Source organism: Capronia coronata (genome assembly GCF_000585585.1).
Source record: "Capronia coronata CBS 617.96 chromosome Unknown acBCG-supercont1.4, whole genome shotgun sequence".
Classification (NCBI taxonomy): Eukaryota; Fungi; Ascomycota; class Eurotiomycetes; order Chaetothyriales; family Herpotrichiellaceae; genus Capronia; species Capronia coronata.
In genome coordinates, this window is record NW_006912896.1 from 268,548 (window position 1) to 287,458 (window position 18,911).

The 18,911-nt window shown below is 53.4% G+C and overlaps 5 protein-coding genes across 5 annotated transcripts; 1 reads left to right on the plus strand and 4 right to left on the minus strand.

Moving 5' to 3' along the window:
- Positions 1 to 1,316: 1,316 nt before the first annotated feature.
- On the minus strand, positions 1,317 to 2,651 carry A1O1_04654 (uncharacterized protein; the record flags this gene model as incomplete). Its single annotated transcript, XM_007725545.1, has 2 exons — positions 1,317 to 2,157; positions 2,209 to 2,651. 2 exons carry the CDS (start codon positions 2,649 to 2,651, stop codon positions 1,317 to 1,319), a joined length of 1,284 nt encoding a protein of 427 aa, XP_007723735.1.
- Positions 2,652 to 7,501: 4,850 nt separating this feature from the next.
- On the minus strand, positions 7,502 to 8,752 carry A1O1_04655 (uncharacterized protein; the record flags this gene model as incomplete). Its single annotated transcript, XM_007725546.1, has 1 exon — positions 7,502 to 8,752. The coding sequence occupies one exon, from the start codon at positions 8,750 to 8,752 to the stop codon at positions 7,502 to 7,504; it is 1,251 nt and encodes a 416-aa protein (XP_007723736.1).
- Positions 8,753 to 9,210: 458 nt separating this feature from the next.
- A1O1_04656 (uncharacterized protein) lies at positions 9,211 to 10,780 on the plus strand (the record flags this gene model as incomplete). Its single annotated transcript, XM_007725547.1, has 2 exons — positions 9,211 to 10,316; positions 10,468 to 10,780. 2 exons carry the CDS (start codon positions 9,211 to 9,213, stop codon positions 10,778 to 10,780), a joined length of 1,419 nt encoding a protein of 472 aa, XP_007723737.1.
- A 2,313-nt stretch (positions 10,781 to 13,093) lies between these two features.
- Positions 13,094 to 13,996, minus strand: A1O1_04657 (TATA-box-binding protein; the record flags this gene model as incomplete). The annotated part of the gene is made up of 3 exons (XM_007725548.1): positions 13,094 to 13,537; positions 13,591 to 13,678; positions 13,737 to 13,996. The coding sequence occupies 3 exons, from the start codon at positions 13,994 to 13,996 to the stop codon at positions 13,094 to 13,096; spliced, it is 792 nt and encodes a 263-aa protein (XP_007723738.1).
- Positions 13,997 to 16,609: 2,613 nt separating this feature from the next.
- On the minus strand, positions 16,610 to 18,570 carry A1O1_04658 (electron-transferring-flavoprotein dehydrogenase; the record flags this gene model as incomplete). Its single annotated transcript, XM_007725549.1, has 2 exons — positions 16,610 to 16,709; positions 16,769 to 18,570. 2 exons carry the CDS (start codon positions 18,568 to 18,570, stop codon positions 16,610 to 16,612), a joined length of 1,902 nt encoding a protein of 633 aa, XP_007723739.1.
- Between the last annotated feature and the right edge of the window lie 341 nt (positions 18,571 to 18,911).

Consider the following 18,911-nt stretch of genomic DNA (forward strand, 5'->3'; position numbering starts at 1 on the left):
GGCCTCAATTTTCAACTTGACTGGCAATAATGAACCAGGCTACAATTAATGTATTCAGGGGCGCGGCAACTCTGTCCCAACAACACAATTCTTGCCGTATACTGTATAGGTAGGTAGTATCACTATGTCCGGTAAGCGGTACCTACATAAAGTACCCGAGATAGACTTGGTAGAATGTGAGGCCACTCGGATATGTACATGGCTGCGACTGAACACACCCACCAGGAGGCAGTGCTGAATGCATAACTAATGGGAGAACATACTAGCACTGTGTTGAGATTGTCCGCACCCACTGCCACAGATACGTACTGCTAGGGTTCGTTCAAATGTCCCCAAGATCCTCCACTCTCGCGCGACTGCCTCGTATTCCTTTCCGCATTGAGTATCTGGTGCAGCCGAGAACAAATTGATGACTCCGTTTTTTGTTCGTCCGTCTCTTCGTCCGCTCTTCCCTGGTCCCCCATCATCTAAAAGGTCCCATGCCATTGGTCACACTGTGAGACATGACTCATGCCACAGTCTTGAGATTGGGTGTCTGACTCTCAACTCCTTGTGCCCGGCGTGCATAACAGCTCAGTAATAAACCATGCTTCCGAGTGGAGGACATTTAATTGATAAGTGCGAGACAGCAATTGCACCACAGCCACCCTCTCGGTGAACCCTCACTCCCAGGTTTTATCGAAGAGACCAAGTGCACATATAACGCAAGATGGCTGCCTGCTTTGCTTCATCTTGGCCTCTCCATGGGACTGTGGACACCTGCAATTACGATCTGAACACACTCGCTGTGCACTCCAACACACCCCACGGGCATTGACCTCTTCACCGTCCAAACATGGTCAGGAGTACTATTGCGTCAACGTGAACGGGATACAGAGTGCGTGAAATCGTTGCCGTCATTCAAGAGCTTCATCAGCAATACAGTACACTGTAAGCCCTGTGACTTCCATATCTAATATCGCTGCCCCGGCTCGGGGGTCTGCCGACAGTCACTAATGCTACATGGTTTTCTGCGTCCATTTCCCTATCATCACAGTGACCATTTCTGTTGTTGTCACGCAGTCTTTCGGCCGCGTTGCAAGATCCATCAAGATCATCACCCTGGTCCAGATCTCGAATAGGCGAACGAGATCCAGCATATGATGGCCTTCCTAGATGGCAACAAAAAATCGTGCAGACAGGCGGTTGTGTCCGCCTAGAACTCGAAGAGGTGAGAGAGACCGCCGTCGCTATCAATGCAACAGCGACAAACAGCGACAAAGATGCAATCAGAAGTATGCCAGCCCAGCAGCAAGCAAGAGGAGCGAGCACGACACTTAAAAGCCCGTAAACAGTGTGTCGAGCTCATCAACGTCGATCTGCTCCGGACTCATCATGCTCCAAGAAGCTTCACCCATCTCGATGTCGTCCAAGGGCAGGCTTGTATCCATCTTGGCCATGGGGGCTGGGTGATCCTGTCTGGCCGGGATCATGGGACTGCTCGAGAACAGTTTCTGCTCCAGCACCTGGAGGCTGGGATGGATTGGCCCAAACAATTCCATCCCAAGTTCCCGGTCACGCTTCTGCCGCTGTTCGGGTGTCTCCTCAGACGCCTCGACAGTAGGAAGACTGTCCTCGATTTCCACTGACTCTTGCACAATATGATGATGAAGACTCATGCCGCGAGCTCTCACGGCTGTGGCAGTTTCCGTAAACCCCCGTTCATCTGCTTCAAGTGGTGGGCTGGGCGCTCGATTCGGTCGCCTACGCACGTCCGGCGTGCCGTCCGGGTTGAGACTACTCCTGGCGCTAAAGTACTCTCCAGGCGTTGATGGCTCTGCGGATTCTTCCTGGTCCAGTTCGGGAGAATACAATTCAACCTCAGGACTTGGAGAGAACCGTGCTCGATCTCGCTGATCTAACTCCAACTCATCGTCCACGAGACTGTGGTCCGACACGCTGGGCGTGAGATTCTTGACCGAGATCAATGGGGGTGGGAGGATGTCGTCCGAAGTCTCAGGCAATGGTAACCGGGGCTGAGTGGTCAAGAAGAAGAAGACCTTGCGAGGATGAACGGGAATGAGCTCTTTTGCCAGCGGACAAGGTGAGAGAGCCGTCCATGGCCGCTTGAGGTACACACTCAGACGGGAGGACAGGAGGGCAGCAGGATTGGCAGAACTATTGACAGGTCAGCAACCGCAGATGCGATTCTCGGGCGGCGTCACTTACTGCGCAATGTTGGAGTTGGTGGAGGCCAGTATGGCGGCCAGGTCCTTGATGAGGTGAGGCCGGTTGCCTGTCTTTTCCAGTTGTCCGATCACGTCAATCACGATGTCGTCGTTGATACCCGCCGTGTCCACTTTGCGCACTTGTGCAGTCAGCCCTGGAGAGGGGGGAGGAGTGTGCTCGGCTGCGCCGCTTCGGACAGGAGTGCTGGTCGCAGCCGGCAGTTCGATGGCTGGCGACCCAGGCTTGGAGCGTGGACTGGAAATGGGAGAAAGAGGTTCGTCGGCATCGTGGGAGCGCTTCAACTTTTTTGTTGGAGGAGCAGTCGCGGATTCGGATGGGGAGGAGGTAGCCTTGGGACTCGGGCGGTGCGCGCGCGAGCCATTAGGCAGATGAATGCCCAGCGAAGGCAAGGAGAGGGACTTCCGACGAGTGTTGTAAGGCATGGTGTATAGTTGTCATGTGTCGGCGCAGAGGAGGACAGTGAGGCTTTAGTTAGAGGGTGTTGTATACCCTACAAAGTCAAAGAAGGAGGCCGTTGTCGCGCAGTCCAAGGGGTGGTAGAGAAATGTCGTGTACAACAAGAGTACAGAGTCGCTGAGTCTTTTTCGGCGCCCAAATAACAATAATGTCTGGGGATGGGAAACGGGATGCGAATGATGATTCAGGCTGCGGCCAGGGAGGGCGCAAGTGTGACGGATAGACCACTGCACGGGGAGAGCGCGATTGGGCAAGCGGCACAGCTGGAATGCGTGGCTGCAATGCAAGGTGCCGGGGCAAAGCGTGGAGCAGGGCAATGAACCTGAAGGGGGCTTCAAAATCTGCAGCAAGGGTGCCTGCCAGGCCACACGCTGAACTGGTGGTGATTCCGCCTCCTTGCGTCAAAGATCTCGCGACTACCGCTTGACTGGTGAGCTGGGTCAAACGGCGGTAAGCAGACCGATCAACCAGATGCTTGCTGATGTGGCGGCGCGGCGCTGGGTGATGGTGATATGGTGATATGGAGTCGGTGATAGCTGGGAAGCCTTTCTAGATTGTTTGTTTGTTCTCTAAGCAGAGGTTGCGATTCGCAGGACGGGTCTGTATATTATTATTATTGTTTGTTGCACCGCGGGAGCCTGCTGTTGGGATGCAGTTCGGGATCCAATAATTGGCGGGTTCGGGTTGGTCGTATAGGGGATGCTGTGACAGGCGTCGCAGGTGCTTTTGATACAAGACAGAAGACAGATACCTAGTAGGTACGTAGTACTAGTAGTACAGAGAAAAGATCAAACAAGGGCGACTCAATAGCACCGAGTCTTCCGTCACACAGAGCTCGGGAGAAAAGATACTAGGAGAGCTATGAGGATTAGGTAGAGAAGTAAAAATTTCAATAGGGATTAGGGAACAGGCACAGAGGCCGATCAGGTTACAGCTGGGCAAGGGGAGTCGTATGATGGCAATTGATGGGCAGGCACCACTGCACTGCACCTGGGCTTGGGGACTGTCAAGTGGCGGAATGGTTGATCTTTTTGGGTGCAAGCCAGAGTGAGAAAAAAAGGGAAAAACTCTCGTGGGCGGATTCAAGTTGAGATCCAGCACTGGCACCTAAGGAACCTGCGCATCCCACTGCCCCCCAAGCGAATCAAGGGTCAAAGTATCCATCCTCGCCATCCACACAACATCATTCCTCACCCTCAAAACCCATGACATCGAGAAATGCGATCCGAGAATAATATCGAGCCCGCCGTCCACTAACGCCCATCCACAGGCTGAGGAGGCTTCCCCTTGGGCTCTGCAGAGTCCACCTGGCCAGTAGACATCCGACTAAACGCCTAGTTGAGTATCGCCGCCATGCCCTACGCCGTCTCCGTTGTGGTCTAACCGACGCGGATGCAGGGCTAGACGTCTTCACAAAGAGACTGCCTCAGGCGCCTTCGAGCCCTGACACCAGTCAAACCACTTGTCAATTATTGTCTATCTCAGGTCTTTACTCTCCATCAGCCAATCCCCATCGTTGCATACCGACCGTGACACCCACCTCTTACGCATCTCGTTGTCGATTCTGCTCATTCGATTCCCGCCCGTCTCTGAGTGTCATCGGCGATTCCGTCCAAAGAGCAGGAACATACCTACTTGTTACAAGGTGACAATGGCTTGAAAATGGTGTGGTGTGGTGTGCTCTCTTTCCCATTTGAGAAGCATTGGATGGTAGGAAAGCAATGGCCGGCTGAGAACATGTCAATAACAAGCATGGTTGCTTGCGTATGGTATAGCGGCTACAGAGTCCTCGCAGACAAAGGATCTGCAACATCATCGAAGATACAACACTGGGATCAGGCCGTCACCCGCAATTGATATCATACCAGCTGCATGAGGTAGACACAATCTGTTGCACAGCTGTGTACAGATGTAGAGGGCATCTAGCAAAACAGGAAGCCATCGACCAGACAGCCTTAAACATGTTCAAGTTGATGGAAAGATAGACAGGGACCATAGCCTACCTCCCACTACTAGCAAGATGATGCACGTAGCCAAGTCGTGCAACTGCAGAGAGGATAATAAGCACTTGAAGGGTTGGAGGTCATCCATTGCATGGCAAGCTACCACTGTGATACATACCTGACTCTGGACGTCTAGATGTCAGATGCCAGGTGGTGGATGGTGGTGTGCAAATAATGGTCAAAAGAGGAACGAGCAGCGCACCCTCCAGGGGCTGGCTCGGGTGGTGGGCTCCTTAGGCTTCGACTGGGGCTTCTGGTGGCTGTCAGCATGGATCTCTGACACCCACCTTGCATCATTCGACGTCTCAGACTGCGTCGTTCCCTCCAATCACTCTCATCTCCCTTTCTCCACCACATGAACCAAAAAATCATTTTCTGAAAATTTTCCACCTCACAAAGAATCCGTCCCAAACAGAACCTCACGCGAACTCGCTATCCGGCTCTTGTTGCTGCGGATCCGCAGACGGTGCCATCCATTGACAAGCTGCAGCTTTCTCAGCCTGTAACCCTGGACGTCAACGGGATGCTCAGTTCCAGTGGTTGCTCTGGGCGACGATGGAAGCCATACATTTCCAGCAGCAGCATACCCAACCCCGGTCGCTCAGTATTGTTTTAAATTGTTGAACCTGCCTGGGATTGTTACAAGCATACTAATTAGCTGGGTGAAGCTCTCATGGTCTTCTAGACCTACACACCTGTTCGACTTGCCGTTTTCCTGGATCGTCGCCTCGACAAAGCTGCGACCGCGTCCTCTCTCCAGCATTATTATAGACGTACAACGGACAGTGAGAAAAGCGTATAGCAAGGTTGCTGGCGTGGATGGTGCCTGGTAGGCTGGCAGCACATCCACAACCCGCTGCACCCGTCGACACTGCCATGGGTGCCATGGGCCAGGCCGTCCTATCACGTGATGGGAGTTTGGCAGCAACCGATGGCCATCATACATGCTGGTCATCAAAATGGTCGGAGACCGCGCAGACAGATGCGAGCGGGTTGCTAGACAGAGACCCTTCTTCGCTTCACAGTGTTGAAGCATCCGGCGGTAGTTGGATGTAAGACGCGAGACAGGTGTCAGTCTGACTCAGTCGGCCCAAACACTTCTTCGACAGTTCTAGTCCCAAGCGAGAGTATTTCCTACCACACCCCGGCTGCATTGGTCTACATCCGGACGAGAACACTATCGAGTCGAGGATCAATGGACTTCATTCCATCTACGGACGCTCTGCGGATAGCGTGCAGACGAATTTAGTCGCAAACATAGCCCTTGAACACGGGCCATGCAAGGTTGAATTAGGATGCAATCCAATTGCTTGCCCCGCACTCCGTGTCGGTGCCCTGTTGCATTATTCACGGATTCAGAAACCAAAAGCATGCATGAGGTGACTGGAGCTAGTAAAGCATTGACTTCGACGACCACTGTTGCTGCACAGGCCAACCAAGGTACTTCCTAGTACCTACTGATCGACGAATTTCAGTATATGATGTCGTCCATCCTTGACTATACCATGATCAAACAGTCTGGCAACGGATGCATTGGCACCTCCGTCGACTCACTGGTGGTCTCTTGCTCGGTACATCCTTTCCAGTGTCTCTCACAACCCTCAAAGGTTTCATGCGGCGTGCCAGCCATCCGCAGTTACGGACCTGAGATGTGTTCGGTCCTGCAGATTCTTATCACTTGCGCCTGGGAACCAAGGCGCCATGATGTAAATCGTGAGAGAAAGCAGACTCATGCGCAAATGGCAAGAGACAGTCAACCGAACTGCATTATTATCATCATCCAACCCCAACAACTTCCTTGAATGCCCCGTCCGTGTTCATGCTCCTAAATCTCCAATCCAGAGCCACACTTTTGGCGGAGTCAGGACACTTCTAATCAGACTTCCCATTACTAACTTCAGCGTACACCATCCTTCAGAGGCACAAGCTCCGTTGTCTCTCTCGCATGCTGCAGAGAAGGCCTCCGTCGAAGGTTATTGCGCTGCCATGATCGAATGGCGATGCATTGCCGAGGGCATGCACTACCCGTGGAGAGGATGATGTGTATACGTGCGTGGAGAGGACCGTAGGATATTGAATCCGGACCGTCGAGGTGATTGACTCGCTTACTGTGATAGCGCTGCAGGTCCTAGACGATCCAGCGGAATCCCTCAGCGGCCAACCATCCATATCGTCTCTCGCATGTACTTCCGATGCAAGAAGACCGCCTTTGCTGGCACTAGTTGTACTCCTCTAATATTATGCCTGGCGATTCGTACATGCGAGGTCCGCCGCTGCAAGTCGGCTTCTTGTAACTGCGCCAAAGGTGGGTTCTGCCTCAGGTAGACAGACGCTTGAGACGAACAAACACGAGTAACGGAGCCAGCGTTCATGCATTGGGTTTCTCCCTCCAACAAGTGGTCTGATAAGGTTACATTCTTTATCTATGCCAATGCGACTCGCAGTCAGGACTGTACCTATGCATTGGAAGGAGACCTTTAAGCGACTACAGAAAGAACGCCGCCAACTGCTCGCAAAGATGCGTCTTCAAAAGGCATGAATGAGATGCGACCCATTGGATCCCACATGTGCCAGCTGGGAGTTCGTCACAATGGCAAATGCCTACTCTAGGTGCTGTATCTTGGACTGTGGATGGCGCGACTACTAGTACCGCCTGGCTCGAGAGCAGAATTCTATTCTCCGGCGTCCAAACCCCTTTGCAGCCAGCCTTACTAGCTTTTAATGTTGCCTGAACCAGGTATGTGGTTACACACACTACAATGGACTGACACGAACACAGGGTATCTTATCTCCTACATATCCCATTCCAGTCATTACACTTTATCTTTGGCCGACTCTTTCCGCGGTCTCAAGACATACTCGTACGTGGTGCCGAAATGGTAGCGTTTCTTGCTCTCCACCTCCAGCCCGCTATCGCGCACGATCTGATCAATGTCCTTGTTCCACCAGCATCCGTAGCGGTCGGCATGTCGTTTGGCAATGTTGTCGAGATACCGGTTCAGGAAGCCGAGATAGGATCGGCCATGCTCGAGAAGCAGGATCTTACCGCCTTTGTCTGTCTCTTCTTCACTGGCTTTGGCTGCCGCATCATGATCATTCCGCTTCTCTTGATCCTGTCCTCGTACAGCCTGCAGGTCTACCCCGGTGCTCCGTTCGCCAGGCTGTCTGCACAGCTCTCCCAATCTCTTGAGAAAGCCCACGGGATTCGCCATACTGCACAGCCCCATTGTCTGGATGATAGTATCGAATCCGCCCTCGGGTCTGCGGATGACGCGTTTATCACCGGCATCGCCGACGACGAACTTGACCGGACCGCGAAATTTGGCAATCGCATCCGTCTCCTCCTGTAGCTGCTCGAACTTCTTCTGTGCCTGATACACCATGATCTCACTCTGGTCGTTGAAGACGAGACTCTTGATTCTCTTGTCGCGCGGCGTGTTGATCGGGTCTAGGTTATATAGATCCATGTTGCGACCCGTCCCGGCACTGACTTCCAATACGTTTCCCTGCGCCTGCTGGCAGAGATTCCTGCGCTTGGACCGCAGCGACATGAGTTTCTCAGACATGTCGACCTCGTCGTCGAAGTTGCGCGACAGGTCCAGCCAGCGGCTCGACACGTCGGCGTTCTGGTCGAGTTCGAGCATGGCCGATTCCTTGACCTCACGCTGGTATGTCACGTACAGCGAGCTGAGGTAGGCGGATAACACGAAGCCGAAGAGCGACACGCCCCAGAAATAGACATTGAAAGAGCGTGACGATATTTGGGATGTAGTCTTGCTCTTGTTCGTGGACGGGCCATTGCCTGTGTTTCCGTTTGAGGTGTTCGGTGGCGGTATAGAACGGTCTAATGCTGGCGTTGGGGTTCTGGTACCTCGAGGCGGAGGCCGGGGCAGGCTGTGTGCCGTTGAGGCGTAGGTGCGAGTGCAGAAGTCGGGGAGTATCAGATTTCTTGAGAAGGTAGTCGTCGGGGCGCGGTTCGATATGGGACGAGCGGCCATGCTGCAGACCGACCGTGGGCTCAGGTCCTTCGAGGCTCCGCCAGCGCGTTTCGCCAGGAGCGACATTGCGAGGTGTGGGATCTTGGACATTGACAGTGAGGCCGGGTTCATCATTGTGGCCGGCATGGAGAAAAGCTCTCAGAGGATACTAGCAGATGGGGCTTCGTTATCGCACCGTGAGGGAATGGGCCATCTTCGAATTATTGCACAATTCCCAGAGCAGTGTTTTTAAAAAGCAGCGTACTCGAACTGCGAGGATAGTATACCACGTACAGTACAGACGAGGGCGTCGATGGTCGATGAATGATGGAACGCATCAACAATTTTTCGGCCTGTCGGAAGTGTCCGCAGCGGCAGGGCGCGCGCCTTTCTTTTGCACATGGAAATGCGGAGAAGAACAACTGCGATCATGATCACTTTTATTTTACAACAAGGATATACCGACCTTTATGGCCGAGGAGTTCTTTTGGGTTTGTCAGACCTACTGGCGCGATTGTAGACCGGCCAAGTTATAAGCCATCATCATGTCCAACAAGCTCGTCCCCCAGCATGTCCTCATAGTCGGAGCAGGTGTCTTCGGCCTGTCGACAGCGTTATCGCTCCTCACCAACCCAGCGTACAAACAGACTCGGATAACGATCGTCGACGCCTCGCCGGCTCTTCCCAATCCGCACGGCTCGTCGGTCGATGCCAGCCGGATCGTGCGGGCCGACTATTCCTACAAGCACTACTCGAAACTGGCGCTCGAGGCGCAACAACTGTGGCGCGACACGACGCCGGACGGATGGGGCGGAGAAGGCAGATACCACGAGCCCGGATACGCGCTGACGGCGGACGAGGCGGAGGGCGGACGATACGTGAAAGAGTCGCTCGCCACGGTCCGAAGATTGGCCGCGGAAGACAAAAACAATCGCTGGGTGGATGTGTCCAAGGTCAAGGAGCTGAAGAATCCAGCCGAGATCCGCGCCGCGACCGGCTACGACCATGTCAGCGGGGACTATGGCTACGTGAATTTCAATTCGGGCTGGGCCGACGCCGAGAAAAGCGTGGCGTACGCCCTGAGAAGGATACGACAGGTCGGCGGTGACCGTGTGGTCGTCCGCAGCGGCGCGCATGTCGCCAGACTGCTGGTGTCTGCCGAGCAAAAATGCACGGGGGTCGAATTGGTGGGCGGCGAGCAGATCCACGCCGACCTGACCATCGTGGCTGCTGGCGCTTGGAGCCCGACTCTGATCGATCTCCAAGGACGATGTTTGGCCACCGGCCAGACGCTGGGATATGTGGCGATCACCGACGAAGAGGTCAAAGCCATGCAGGACAGGCCGACGTTCATGAACCTGAGTAGCGGCATGTTCATCATCCCTCCACGCACCAGGGAACTCAAGATTGCACGACACGGCTTCGGATACAGGAATCCGGTCAAGATCCCCAGGAAGAGCATCGACCCGGATTTCCTCAACAGCAATCTCGATCAGACGAAAAACGAGTATGTCGAAGTGAGCGTCCCCAAGGTCGGCATCCCCATCCCGCTGGAGGGACAGAAGGCATTGCGCGAAGCTCTTCGAAGCATGGTTCCGCAGGTCGCAGACCGGCCATATTCTCGCACCAGAGTGTGTTGGTACTGTGACACGTAAGTCCATCCTCCCGTCTGAGTGTGTACTGTTATTTCTTTCTCTGGCCCCGATCTGTCATCCTCCATTCCGCTCCAACCCCAGGATTCTGACCCTCTTCTTTACCTTGCCTGTGGAAGCTCTCCTCTAATCTGCATTGCTGGTTCATAGTCCGACTGGCGACTTCCTCATCACATACCACCCGCGCTATAAGAACCTGTTCATCGCCACAGGAGGCAGTGGGCACGGCTTCAAGTTCTTCCCCGTCATAGGCAACAAAATCGTCGACGCCGTCCAGGGTACCCTGAATCCCGAGCTGGCCCGGGAATGGCGCTGGAGGACAGATGCCGAGTTGGCGGCCGCGGGGTTCAGCAAGGACTTTATAAGCTGCGAGGACGGCAGTCGAGCGGGACCCAGAGGCATGATCCTCGAGGAAGAGATGGCGAAAGGGGAGGTGGCCTCGAGGGGCGCCTCACGTCTTTGAAGTCGTCAAAGGTCCAGTCATGTATACATCCGTTGCGACATTTGATACCTTATTGCCAGCTCGGATGAATAGAACAGACAGCCCAGCCCAGCTCTTCTTTCAAACCACAGAAAGGAATAGATGGGTATGGTAAATGGTTGAAAGGGTGAATGTTCAGATCCTCATGATATGCCAGCCTTGTCGTGTCTGCAGATCTGCCATGACCGGGAACTCGAATCACAGAGAGATATGTCCCAAGCTTGAATTCATCTGGCACTGGCACTGGCACGTCACGAAACCCGGGAATCTGAAACAGACAGACAGACAGACAAACAAACGGAACGTGGAGTAGGATATACCTTACAGCAAGGCTTTGGCACAACAACTCTAATTGCCAATCAATTAATTACCTTCACGATGACTGGCCGCTCTCAAGAGAGTGACAGGACTTGAAGTCTGGGAACTCAATTTCCCCCCTTTCTTGAGAATTAACTTATGAATGGCAGGATACATCATGATGTGAGGTATGTAAACTGGGTACATGGTACATGGTACTAGATCAAACCAAGGAAGGATATGGTGATGAGATCCAGACTCGAGTTTAGAGATACCCATCGCTTTATCTGTTCCATGAATAGTCTATTACTGCTAGAAATTGTGGTCCTATGCTTCCCGACTCGCCGACAGACAGACACGCACGTTCGTTGCTAGGGCGGTTAATGAGCAAGTGAGGGGTGATGATGGTGATGGTGGTGGTGGCCAGTGGCAGTGGTAAGTTGGATCGCGTGTGACCTGACTGACCCTGATCACGACACGACATGACAAGACAGGACCACTATACTCACCATCTTGCTATCATTACACTCACCATCTTACCATTACTCCCTACACCACCTACACGTACATACTCAGACTCAAACACGACTTTGCACTCACTGCCTTGGGCTGCTTCCTAGGTAACTATGGAAGAGATATACTGCAGTACATCACTTCATACGCGTCCTTCATAAAGCCGTTGGCAACGACAATCAACACGGTAACAGCATGCATAGCGGGCTGATGGGCCATTCTTGGGTTGTGAGTGTGGATTTAGGTTGTGTGTGTGACTAACAAACAACATTGTCGAGTCTCTTGATCAGCAATTCAAGTTTTTGGTAAGTGGTTTCTGGTTTCGGGAGGAAACATTCACAGGATCAGCCCCTCCCGGCTGCCACAGTATGTATCCAACTACACACGATGACTCTTTTCTTCATCTGTGTCATGGTTCATTAGGCTGACGTAAGAAGATCAAATGACCGCCTCAACCCCAGAACTTACCTTTGTCTTCACTCTCCGTCCTTCTCTCTTTTCCTCTCCCCTCTGCTGATCTGACGCTCCGGAAATGGGAGATGTTCGACAGTCGACAGTCGACGGCCACACGAGCACCACCAATTCGAAATATCCTGCCAGCAACGACGAGCACCACACGGCCGAAGCCATCACAAGCGATCCAGACCCCTGCCTAGCCTGCGACCCTGCCACAATCCCCACTCAACGACGAAGACGAAGAGAGCAGGTAAGTTGTCAAGGAGAAAGCGACAACTCACCAGAAAGATCAAGAACAAACGGGCATACCACTCAAAATATTGGAGGATGAAGGAATCATATTGTGCTATCATTCAATGCTGCCAAGGTCCCCAGCAGCACCCACACTGATCAACAACATCCTCCCAGTAACCGTCTGGAAATGCCACCACTTCGCTTTTTCGTTGCTACAGTCTGATGGGCAAAAACCCCCTTGGCCCAAAATCTCTCCCCGCCGGGAAGGACCATCCTGGACCCAAGCTCTCAATGCGAGATGAAACCTCCCATACCCGAACGAACCACCATGTATCGCCGCGAAGAATGGTCATCGGCCTTTGTTTCCGATCTCGACGCATTTGAAATTGGAGAGGGAACATAACTGCGCTCCGGGACGGCACTCGAAATCGACCAGCGCGCCGAATACCGCCAATGCCCTGGGTCGATGAAGACACATGTCTAGTTGCTTGGAGGTCAGGCACCTGCCCCTTGGTGCTTGACCCCGAAAAGAAAAAAAAGGTATTCGCTCAAAACGCCTTGCAATGCTCATTTGAATAGTCGTCACAGGTGCAAAAAACACGGGTTTAGGAGTGTTGATGCTCGGTCTGCGTGAGGCAAGACCAGGGCAGGTTCCCGGATCCTTGTATGACGAGATGACCTTCGTCACCAGGATTCGGGAGTTTGCGGCACTGTTGATACACGGCAAAAGAGAAGAGATCGTCAACACCAGCAGATTTAGACCTTGCGGAAATCTGTCGACATTGTCAGTGGTGGTCAAAGGTCAGGGATGTAACCTAACTTACCTGATAGTGTCGGGTAGATCTGCTCGAATGCCTGGTAGATCTCCTCGCGGACCTTGGCGCCAGTGAGTACGATCTTTCCGCTGACGAAGATCAACAGAACGATCTTTGGCTTGATCATGCGATAGATCAAGCCTGGGAACAATTCAGGCTCATACGAGCTGAAAGGATGATGCTTGGACGCAAGGCCTTCCAGTCGAATGGGGAACTTGATGTCGCAAGAGCCTACAATGTTCTGGATCTTGAAGTCGGTGAACTTGGCATTGAAACCAAGCTTCTGGATGATTCGGGCGTACTTGCGACTGGCAAGTTTGGAATCATCCTCCGACTTTGCGCCCGTGACAACCATCTTGCCAGATGCAAAGATCAAGGCAGTGGTCTTGGGTTCACGAATACGCATGATCACAGCGGCAAAACGCTAGATCTAGTTAGTAGACCGTAGGACAGTAACGGCAGTGTCCGACGACATACCTTGGGATTATACTCGGCGTTACGGGCATGGAGTGCAATAGTCTTGAGATCGAGGCGACAGTCCAGATTGACCGTAGCAACGATGTTTCTTGATCCACATGTTAACCTCTGTTGACCAACGAGGGACAACAAAGGGGATTACTCACTGCAGAGTTGGAACAATACCACTCACTCCAGCGCCAGGTGTCGCACTCGGAGTTTGTGGAGCTTGTAAAGCGTTCCCTCCTTGCTGTTGACCACCATTCATCTTCCCATCTGCGTATGAGCCACCGTTGAGGTTCTGTCCATCTTTCTCAGATGAGGGCGGTGTCAGGTCCCCAGCGCCACCGGGAAACGAGAGAGACGCGGGAGAGGTGAAGGCTTTTGCCTGTTGCGCGGTGGCAGGGTGAGTGGTCAGAGACTCCATGTTTGCAGGAGGTGAGATACTCGATGCGCCGAGATAACAAGGCTTTCGCGACTGGTTTTGTCCGAGGTGTGATTGATCGAGGATGATGAAAGCAGCCTGAGATGAACAGTTAGGATGGAGATGTTTGTGTGAAATAAGCAGGTGAAGGTGGCGGCAGAGAAAAGTGATCCGTCCCAGTCGATCGGGGCGAGGCTGGGCTCTCGAGGCAGTGAATGCAAGATGATTCACTTACTGCACCGGAGGCAGCGCTTCTTCGACTCGACAACGACGAAGGGACTCGGATTGCGACGGGAGGGTATGCGCTTGTGTCCGTACCGAGATGTGGGAGATGAACAACTCAATGTCTCCCCTACAAACAACTGCCCTACTTCCAAATACCACCGTCGAATTGATTCTTGTCTTTGAACCGACAGTGAGACCGAGTAACAGGTATCTGATCCCGGTCGACGAGCGACGATGAGGTGCGAGAAACGAACAAGAGGAAGAAAGGATCTCGCGAATTACTATTGCGGAAAGTGCAGACTGTCTATTGTGGCGGACGTCACTGTCCTCTTTGTCCTTTTTTGGGGGTTTTGGAAGAGAACGGCAAAGGCGCTCGCAGGGTATCTCCTTGTCTCTTGAATGATAATTGTTCGAGAGGCCTTGCAGCGAAGCGCCCAAGAGTATGAAGGTACGATCAGAGAGGTTTCCGACCGGCACCGAGTATGGGATACGGGAGAGGTTGTCGCAGGCGTGCGGCGTAGGAATGCGCAGTTTAATGCCCGGCGAACTGGAAGTGGAAAGGTGGATGTGGATGGTGAGGGTGTGGAATGCGGCGAAATGCCAAGCCAAGAAAATGTCAGAGATCAAAGGTCGGATACGTTCGCGCGGGAAGGAGGGCATGGCCTCTTTTATAGTCGCAGCTGCTGCCTGGAAACCCCGCCATCGTAATTTCACGCTAGAGGTGACTACTGCCACGCTAGTCCATACCAAGATTAGCTTGGCGTCATCCCAGCCGTCAACCTCCCTTGCACCTTATCTGCCCCTTTTCTTTGCTTCATGCAACCTTTCATGCACACATCCTGCCTGCGCTCTCCCCTTGACCACGTCCCTCCTTGATATCCATCTCACAAGCAAACAATTCCAGCCTACAACCACCAAATGAGAAGGGAACAAAAGGGCGAGAAGACAAGAAAGCGGTGGGCTGGGAGAAGGTCTGTTGCCGCCACGATGGAGACGGTGTAACACTGGCCCGAGCTCACGTGCTTTGAATTTTTCTGCTGGGGGGGAAAAACAGGTGAGAAAGAGAGCCGTAGTGGCGGGTTCCATTTGCTACTGCTCGGACTTGCCGCCCGTAAAGCCTTCCGGAACACACATTTCCCTCTTCCCTCCTCATCCGCCGTCGCAACTCATGCCGAACCGCTGATGCGATAGAAGTCGATGTGAAAAGCCTTTCCCTCGCAGGATCGGATCCGTCATTTTAACTGTCTCCCGCCTCGGGGTAAGCAGGAGACGATTCTTGCTGCAAGATGAAATGTGGTGGTAAGATGGAAGGAAAAGCATGAGTCAAGTAGTCAAGTGGGCATCATGTTGTTTCACATGCCGCGCAAGCTTGATCTTGGCCTGCGAGTTTGACAGCCACCGGCAGTTTATCCGGACGCCACGCTCTCTTCCGTCTCTCCAATCACAATCTGGCCACCGTGGCCTGAAAGATCTTGAACCAGGGCCCAAACCGGTGGGAGTCCGACCAATCAGAAGCCCTTCGTATACCTGAACGCCGATCAATCCGTTCAACCACAAACGGGTCGATTGACTTCACCATGTATACCACCTACTCTTCTCTGGTAAGTGAGAGTCACTTGGGAGAGGAGTTGCTACTGTACAAGTGAGAGATTCGCGGATCTCGCCTGCGTTGTGGTGTGGGACCATTGCACATCCGGTGCCGGCAAATGGACATCCTGCTCTGCCTACGATCACCAAGTATTGCGGTTGTTGTATCCGCTCCAGTTCAGACTTGTGAGATAAGCGAGCGACTAGAAGACTTTCATGTTCGTCGTCACAGGTACCAAGGCCTGTCTCGAAACATAAATCCGGGTCCAACGTCAGGTATGGCTGGGACAGAGCCCAGCTTCATGGCCCCATGGGCTGGCGCATCCCAGATGTGGTCCATCAAGGCCCACTTACAAGAAAGACCTGCATACTCTGCATTCAGACACGGCTGGGGTATTGTTTACCACTACTGTTGACGTACCAAAATGTCGCGTGCAGTGGTCGCGCAGACCGCGGCGCCTGCATATGCCGAGGGATGATCAATATTTGCCCGAACCACGGACACAGAATCAAACGGTGCTAATGCAGGTGCGAAGGAACACAACCTCGATGCAGTCTCGCAACGAGTACAGAGAGCAAGACCAGGACGATTGGTTGAGCAAGCAGAGCAGTCAATCCGGCTGCATATTGATGGGACAAATTCGACGGTAGGCTCGGCTAGCATGGTATCATTCAGTCCACCAAAGGTGTTTACCACCGAATCATTTATTTGGTAAATGTGCCCAGGGCCATGACATTTCGAGCGCTGCAACTCTTGGTCGAGAGCGCAATGGCAAATTGCTTGGGCCGTTCTGAAAAGTGAGGTCAAGTGATACTGTAGCTTGGGCCTTCACCACCTTGTGGAGTTTGCCAATTGATGTCCTGATCTGGCACCTTGATATCGCATGTCTTACAATGAATGCAGCTGTAAGATTAGGGTCAGTGCCGGAAGGCGAGAAAGACAAGGCCAAACCAGGGACTTACTTCTGAGCGTTGATCTGGAACCGCACTCCAATATCCTTCGTGTCATCCTCCACATACTCGTACACGCCAGCAGGACAAAACCGATTCTCCACGCCCTTGTATTTGGGCCATTCTTTCCGAGCGTGTTCATCCCAATCCTTGACCTGCAAGTGCACTGGTTGATCTTCCTCGTGGTTGGTGCCCGTCCGCGACACGCTGGTCAGGATGTCAAAGGTGATTTCGCCATCTGGCTTCGGATACTCGATCTTCTGGCATTGGTCGGCTGGTTTTGTGTTGGCCCAGTCGGGCTTCTTGTGCTTCAACGTCCAAGGCATCATGCCGCGGAACAGGAATGCCTCGAGTCCCGAGTACATGATCCCCCCGTAAATGCCGAGTGGGTTGTGGAAGGACGGTCTCAGATTCCGGACAGCCTTGAGCTCCGGCCAAATCCAGCTCTCTCGCAGCGCATCCTCGTAGTTGTACAGAAAAATGGTACTGGCTTCCTTGTTGGCGCCGAGGGCATCGTATGCTGCCTCGGCCGCCAGCATACCTGATTTCATGGAAGTGTGCGTCCCCTTGATCTTGGGCACGTTGAGAAATCCTGCAGTGTCCCCGATCAACGCGCCGCCAGGGAAAGCACATTTCGGTATCGACTGAAAGCCGCCCTCATTGAGCGCCCGCGCTCCGTAGGCGATACATTTGCCGCCTTCCAGTACGGATTTGTAGAACGGATGCAGCTTCATCCGCTGGAATTCGCCGTAGGGCGAGATCCAAGGGTTGGAATAGTCCAGCCCAACGACCAATCCCAAACTCACCAGGTTCTCGCCGAAGTGGTACATCCAACCTCCGCCATACGTATCTCGGGACAAGGGGTAGCCCATGGTATGAGCGATGTCGCCTTTCTTGAACTTTTCGGGCTGGACCTCCCACACTTCCTTTACTCCCAGGCCGTATGTCTGCGGCTGACAGTCTCGTCTCAGATCAAACTTCTTCGAGACTTGCTTGGTCAGACTGCCATGGCAACCCTCGGCCAGTAACGTCAACCGGGCATGAAACTCCATGCCTCGTTCAAAGTTGGACTTTGCTTTCCCATCACGACCTACACCTTGGTCGTTGGTCGCAACGCCCTTGACAGCTCCTTCACTGTTGTACAATATCTCAGCGGCAGCAAAACCCGCGTATATTTCCACGCCCAACTCCTCGGCCCGCTCGCCGAGCCATTTGGTGAACTGACTCAGACTGATGATGTAGTTGCCTTTGTTGTGCATCTGTGGAGGAGCCGGTAAGGGAATGGCACTCGTCTTGGTCAAGAATCGCATCTTGTCGGAGCCGGCGGGCGTGGCGCCTGTAAACCTGTTCTCATTGTCCTCGGCCAGCCAGTCTGGGATGAGTTCATTGATCGCCCGCGGCTCCAGCACGTTGCCAGACAGGATGTGTGCGCCCACCTCCCCCGCCTTTTCCAACACGACCACTCGAAACTCTTCATTGCCCGTCTCGTTGGCCAGTTGCTTTAAACGGATGGCAGCGCTCAAACCAGCGGGTCCGGCGCCGACAATGCACACATCGACTTCATCCGACTCTCGCTCGACTGTCGCAGGGTCGAATCCCTCATCCACGTCGGCGTATCGGCGCTGCAGGCTGGCAGAGATAGCTCGCCTCTGCCCAGCGACAAAGACGGGTCTCGTGGTACGGAGGGCAGCTCTTCGTTGTGCGGGGTATACGTTCGTGTTCAACAATGATGCTGCCGGTCCGGAAAAAGAGCGACATGGCTGGGTTGGCGAGGCGAGCCTCAGCAGAGGTTTGCTGACATGTTTGGAAGCCATGGAGGATGGCCCAGCCAGACCAGAAGACGTCGATGGATCGGGGATCGGGGATTGAGCCTGTCTTGTAGAAAATCCCACGACAGCGCAGCTCGAAGATGGAAAGTGTTCAAGTTTGATCCACAGAGCCCAATCGACGCTTAGCCTCGGCCCTCAGAGCTGCGTCCGGAAGCTGTTCCACCAATGGGCAGCAACGTGATCCAAATCAGACTCGAAGTCGAGTCCCATATCTCGAATCGATTGAATCCTGGGCGGAATGTTGAAGTGCATATGTCCAGGCAGGGCTGGATGGAGCGGTTAATCGGTGTTACTACTATCTGAAGAAGCAGACCAGTACAGCCGAG